This window comes from Carcharodon carcharias, chromosome 1 (assembly GCF_017639515.1).
Source record: "Carcharodon carcharias isolate sCarCar2 chromosome 1, sCarCar2.pri, whole genome shotgun sequence".
In the NCBI taxonomy this organism is placed as follows: Eukaryota; Metazoa; Chordata; class Chondrichthyes; order Lamniformes; family Lamnidae; genus Carcharodon; species Carcharodon carcharias.
This window is the reverse complement of record NC_054467.1, coordinates 92949696-92956748: the sequence shown is the minus strand read 5'-3', so window position 1 is coordinate 92956748 and position 7053 is coordinate 92949696. Positions and strand designations below refer to the sequence as shown.

Here is a 7053-nt window from a genome sequence, read left to right as displayed (position 1 = left end):
ATAGGATTTCCATTTTCCAGAATTGTACTTGGATGACCTCATGAGCAGCCCAGTTAGAAAAGACTGTTTAGGTTTGCTTCTGTCTTCCTCTTCCTCATCTTCCTTGCCCATCCCTTTCAATTCTTTTTCTTCCTTCCCCTCCTCAGCTGCTCACCAAATAGCTGATAGAAAAGGCTGTCTACTCATGATTGGTAGAATGTGTAGTATACAGCAGACAGCCATGAATCTTGATACCTACTCTGCTGAGTACTGCAGGGCACTTGCAGAATGGCTCAAACAGCAAAAGTATGATTTCAGCACGTCTTATGTATCATATTTTGTGTATCATTGTATGATGCTGTGGGTTGCACACTGGAATCATCAGCCAAGCGTTCAGAAGATAGCCCTTGTCATCTCGCAGCCACCCTTTGCATTGCCATGGTGGCTCAACTACAGGGGGCACAGTAAACTGGCACAAAATGTTGCCTGCATGACTCAGTGCATATGATTGCACACCAGCTGTACATTGAAGGAGTTGAACCCTTTTTAATTGTGGTAGATCCTAGAGTAAAATGCAACACCTGAAAAGCAATGTGTGGCAGTCAGCAGCACCCTGCATCGTGGGGAAGCCTATAATCCTGGTGAAAGCATTTGTTTGCTCTGCTGGCTGCCCTCTGCCAAGAGAGAGTGAAATGTTGTCAGCTGTCTTTGATTCGTTAGCCTAAGTGGCCTCCCTTATGCAACAGTGGATTGCAGATTGCAACCTGTTGCAAATATCACCTGCTCCAGCTTGGAAAGAGCCCGACGCAAAAATGTTCATGGCCATCCTCACCCTCACAACTAGTGGCAATGCCATCCTTGTCCTGAGGTTGAATTGTGGCTGTGGCAGATTTGGCTGCAGATATCTTTACTGAACCAAAGATGCTTCATTTTGGGCCTGATTTTAACTCTGTAAACTAATGGGTTTTTGAATGAGTTAAAATCTGAATTTGTTCTTCACTGAGGTTCAAATAGGAGAATTGCTCCTTAAACAACCTTGGTGGATATGGCTTTTGCTGACAACCCTTTTCTCCCTTCTCCAGAGCTGCTCAGCTCTGTGTCACCTTTGTTCATTCTCCCCGTTATGCTGTATTCCTAGGGGAATGTCTTCCACTTCACCTTTGTTTGGGGGAAACTAGTTTGTACAGAAGCCTTATATTCAGGACCAACTCTTTCAGCACCTGCTGTAGTCTTTAGCAACTTTAAATAACTTGTACAATCATAGCAACACCCAAAAGAAATCAATCAGCAACTTACTTGCATGTACTTGATTATCTCTTACTGGTGGTGGTGATAGTGGAGAGGGGGGTTCCATTCTGCTGCTGAGTGGGTGCTCAGCCCTACATGATTAAGAGGTGGCATTAACGGGTGTGTTGAACTTTAAAATGGCAGCACTGGCATCGAATCAGATTTACACGCTGATTGATGTCATGATCTGCATACTCTGTATACTTCGGTGGATGATAACTGCAAGCTTGCCACCAGAAGTGTCTGTGTTTGCTGCACGCACTGTTTTGGCCCACTTCATAGCATCTAAAAAATGTGTGCTATGCATCCACATTTTGCACCCTTTATTTTTAAGTATTAATGTAAAACAAACAATCCTGAAAATACATCATGCATCTGTCAACAACTGAAAAGACAGACAGATTAGTTTTTTGAGCATATCATGACTTACGTTTGAGTTCTCACAAAGGATCTCAACTCAAAACATAGACCTTTTCTCTTTTCAGTTGTTGATGGATCAAACATATATTTCAGATTTCCATAATTTCAGCACTGTTTAGTTAGCAATTATCACACTATACTCATTGTGATATGATGTACATGTATCTTAAACTGCTGTCAATCATTTCCCACCTCATCCCATGACTCAGTCCACAGCAGCAGTTTGCAGAAGTCAGACATGCATGTGTACATAATCTCCCAGTTAACATTGTGTGCATATAGTCGTATCTTCAAATAAAGAACCCACATTATTGTTTTACCAATCCTTGGCATACGATTGATACATTTACATTGAATAGAAGAACGTAACAAACTGACTTTTTCCCCTACATGTTAGCAAGTAAGCAGAACAATTCAAAATATTTATTCTCCTTAATTCCAGACTCATATCTCTAAACACGTTGCACATACTACAATCGACAATTGTCCTTCCAATTCACTGATTATCCGTTCACACTCACCAGTTGAGAAATAAACCCTGGTCAAAAAGTAAACACTTCAGTGCTTCCCAAGTAATTCTTAAACCTCCTAATGACATACATTAAACAGTATAATTTCCACCAACCCCTTTTTATTCACATTCATTATTAGTTCATTTCAAGATATTTATCTAACTTTCAAGAAAAAAATGCATATTTGTAGGATTTAAGAGTATAGATGATAAGATTTTTTGTGGTCAAACGTTCTCTAGGCTTTAAAAAAAATCCACAGTACATTTTCAATGGCTGTGATGTAGTTGAATAGTTGTGATAGTACAATTATGTACATATACTGTCTTTTATTTGTATTTTTCATAGTCAATACTATAATAATGTAGTCTGTGTTTAACAAGGTAAGCTATTTTGGGGGGGACAAACACATGATTCTAATGAGTACTTTATACCTAAGACAGGAAAATTCAACATTTCTGTTTGTCAAGCAGATTAAATTTCATGTATTTGCAACATCTTATTGCCATGGTTTATTGTTCCTTATCCTCCAGGAAATTTCTCAGACATTGCTGTTGTTTAAAATGTCCTACATCCATAATATTTCAATAAAACAAAGTGCATTTCCTAGCTAAAAGAAAATCTGTTGCATGCACATTGCTTTCTTACTACATAACATTGCCTGCCTTGGAGTGCAAAGGTAATTTTGTTTTCCTTCTTGGTGTATGATGTCAATGTTATGCTGGATGGAGAAGTCCATAACAAGGGATGGGAACAACAGGTTAAAATCCATTATGTAAAAGTAAAACACATCTTGTCAGCCAGAGTGTGTTACAATGCCATAACAGCAAACTCAAAATTTGTTGTGCTGGTTTATTACATTTGTCATTTTCCATTGATCTCTGTCTGAAGCCAGATTCTGTATTTCCTCTTGTGGTATCAACTTAACCCTTCCAACCTGTTAGAGAACTGTAATATCCTCTCTAGGCAGCTATTTCTACATATACATTGTATTGGCCAAGAAATTCTCTAATGCTATGAATTGTGCAATATAAAATATGAATACAACTTAATTAAACACCCATTTTTATAACTGCAATTCCTCCCAAAACTCCATTATGTAGTCTCTAAGGCCAATGGCAGTAAGTTATCTGATCTGGAAATAATACCATGAAGCTATTGCTGCAGTATACAGGTCATTGCATACTTTTTATATATAAAAGCTTTGTGTTTACTACAATAGACTTCACTTGTGTGCATTTTTTAATAACTTGTAATTGAACACCTTGCTGAAATACGTGTACAAAAACACTTCAGGTGCTGCACAAACACTGGAAACTCAATACTAGATGTGATAATAACCAGAATATGCCTTTCCTTTATCTAACAGCATTTCACACATCACCTTTTTCTTATCTGATTCTCTTTTAACATTTTTCCTGTTAATACAAACAGCACAATAATCTTCAGCATGAGGAAATGATGAATCAAGGTCAAGGCTTTTCTCTCCTTTGATGGTTTCAACTTTGTTTTTTCCAGCCCCGTGGATAAGGGTTATAATTTGGATCAGCTACTTGTTTTCCTAAAGTTTCATGTTCAGAGAATGCCCCAGCGGACAGGTCTGAGTCAGTCAGTGATTGCTGGTAATTTAGTGGCTGTTTATACATTGAACGCTCTTGGATGGTAGATGCTGGAATGGATGCTATAGTTTTGATTGAGGATGTTATGCTAGGTGGTCTTCTGACCTGGAAAGAGGCAATAGAAGAGTAAGTGCTTGAGACTGGGGGGACATAAGCTACTCGTGCCTTCCATTCTTCTGGAGGCTCGGGCAACGTCTTCCGTCGGGCTGCTGAAACAATATTCTTTGCTATTGACTCCTGGATCTTTCTGCTGGAAAATGCTTCCTCTACTGAACCAACAGCAGACTGCGATGCAGCATCCCATGGGGTCAGTTTTCTCGATGAAGTTTTAACTGACTGGGATGGCGGTCTTCCTGATGGAATGGTTGCTGGCTGTCTCATTGCTTGTGCTCCCGAAAGCCCATGAGAATAGCCATATTGTGGTAGTTTTGCTGGTATCTGTACAGGTTGGAAGCCTCTTGACTGCATCTGTAAATAGAACCAATAAATAGCAGATCTGATTGGAAACCAAGAGAGATGGCCAGGACAAAAACATCAAAAGGGAAACCTCAAATGTGTAAAACTTGAGTACTCATGCACCGTATCTGTGATATATATTGTACATTTGAGACTTATTAACACTTCTTATATTTTGGCATTCTTTTTGAACACCTTCAGCCTTGAACAACAAAAACTGTCTTTGTAGGGATATCTGCCTTAAATGATTCTGTTTACTTTGATAAGTACCACAGTTATTCACATATATTTTTGCGATTTTTGGGATCAGCATGTGTCTTGTCAACTCTGTTGCCTAAAAACGTTCATTATTTTCTTTTAACGTTTCTGAATCTTCACCTTGAATCCCAAAGTGTTTCATAATTATTAAAGGATAATACTTTATTTTTCTTTACACTGAACTACTTGGCTATTTTAATACAGAAATACATTTAGTGGATCATTAATGGTGTTTATCCTCTATAAGAGCTTCTTCCTGCCCCTCTTCATCTAACTCTATCAGCATATCCTTCTATTCATTTCTCCCCCGTGTACTTATTCAGCCTCCCCTTACCATGCATCTGTGCTATTCACCTCAATTACTCTATGTGTAGCAAGCTTCACTTCCTAAACATCTACGGGTACAGAAATTTTCCCCTAGGATCTTTCTTGGGCATCGATAACATATGGGGTAATAACTACCAAGTGGAAACATTACAAATAGGCTAATGGTCATCTGTATGAATGGAGATTGTTATCATGTTGCTGTTGGTTGGGTGTGATTATTTATTTTTGTCCATCATATTGGGGTGGATTTTCTTATGCATAGTTTTTGGGTGGATGGCTGATGCAGCTCACTGGTCAGCCTCCTGCTAATCGTGATAGAAGACTCTGGCAGCAGCCTGATCTGGTTTGCTGTAATATTCAGTGGCATAACCTACTGCTAGCCTGATATGGGTCCATAGTCAGGAAGGGGGCCTAACAAGGTAATGCTCTAAATTGTCTGTGTGGAGCCTTGAGGAGCACCCATGCCCAGGTTGGCCTCACAAAAAGAAATGAAATCTTACCTTCTGGACTCCTCCTTGGCTGCAGCAGCAGCTGATATCGGACATAGCATGCACAGTGCATGCTTGTCTCATTGTGCTGAATTGGCAATCAGGGCTGAAGGAGCGAGACTTGTGTACTGACTCAGACGAGCAATCAAGCTACCCACTGCTAGGCCCTTGAGGAAATAGCATTGGCCATACCATCAGCATGAATGGAGTGCTGAGTCATACCTCACAGTGGGTCAGGGGCTACTGCCCCATTTCCACCAGATTTGAGGCTTCAAAATGTGTGTAGAGCATACAGTATTACATAAGTAATGGGTAATTCAAGAATTGTTTAAAGAGATGAATTATCAATGCATATAATGACTTATTAGTCGAATATATAGTCGAACAAAGATCATATGCTTTACGATCAAATGAGTTGGCTGCATTACAGATGACAGACTTAAAATAAATAAGTATAAACATGCTAATGGCATTTAACTTTTTTATAGAAATGGAATATCAAAATAATCTCCATATTATACAGTTTTTCTTCTTTTGTCCTATGATCCATTTCCCACATTAAACATCATAAAATCACCAATTAAGTGGCCCGTGCACAAATGGAATTTGAGATATTTCATTGAGCTATGACAATCTTTTCTTAAATGCCTCTGACTCCACATGAGATTATTAGAGACCTTTTCTAACCTGTAAAATAAAAAATCTAACACTTTCTATCACTGTTGAGATATTGAGGGTAATTTTGACTTTGGGCAAAGGTGTAAAATGGACAATGTCGCTTCAGTTGCTGGTGATACATGTTTCCTGATTTGGAAATGAAAACTGGGAAAGATGTGTAAGGTGCTGCTGAATTGATAATACTCAATTTATACTATTACCCAAAGTTAAAATCTGTTGAACACTGTGGTGGCGCCTGGAAACAATTAAGTATCTTTTCAAAGGAATATTCTATAATAAGATTCTACAATGGCATTAACGTTAACTTCATATAAAAATAGGGTATAATTTTATCTTGGGGGAAGGATAACAAAACAGGCGATAACAAATCAGCAATTTGTTATGCACTCTGCCCAGTTTTCTCTTCCATTGAATTTGCAGCTCCAGTCAGGGGTATAGTGGAGGGGATGGAAGATCGGCTGGGATCTGAATAGAATGGGTCTTGGCCCAGACCATGAGCATCTGACAAGGCCAGTTTGGTGTGCATCCTCCATCCACACTAAACATTGTCCATCATGTCAGAAGTGGATATCCCTCACCTGAAAATTCCTCAGTTCCAGCCTTTTTAATATTGATTGACCTGAATGCTGAGAAGAAGCAGATGTTCAGCTCAGTACAGTGGCATAATTGGGGCCCACTCAGGAAACCAGGCTGTGCTCTGGGTAAAGCTGATCCCAGGCTATGTTTGCTTGATTGGTTTGGTTATATTATAAAAGGAATTAATATCTTCCTGTGGCAGCTCTTGTGCGACAGGACCTGCCATCACTTTTCATACACCACCTCCTCAGGTGAGCATCAGTTGGAGCCAGTTAGGAATAACGAATGTTCATAACTGATGTCTACTCGGAATAACAGATCACAGCCGGTTTTAAGAGAATGCAACTGGAATAAGTGCAGATTATAAATGGACACCAGTTGATATTCCTACTTGTCCAGTTGGGTATAACTAGGGCATTGGAATCTTACTAGAACCAGTTGACTTCTGCTGGAACA

The 7053-nt window shown here is 39.3% G+C and overlaps 1 protein-coding gene across 3 annotated transcripts in view; it reads right to left on the bottom strand.

The window, feature by feature from the left end:
- Window positions 1-1574: 1574 nt before the first annotated feature.
- The window catches only part of LOC121277037 (synaptopodin-2-like), a 155398-nt gene continuing 149919 nt past the window's right edge, over window positions 1575-7053 (bottom strand). For all 3 annotated transcript variants that reach the window (XM_041185955.1, XM_041185963.1, XM_041185968.1), the window contains one exon: window positions 1575-4282. In XM_041185955.1, coding sequence (XP_041041889.1) covers window positions 3695-4282 — 588 coding nt within the window. In that variant the 3' untranslated portion in view covers window positions 1575-3694. The remainder of the gene's footprint in view (window positions 4283-7053) is intronic.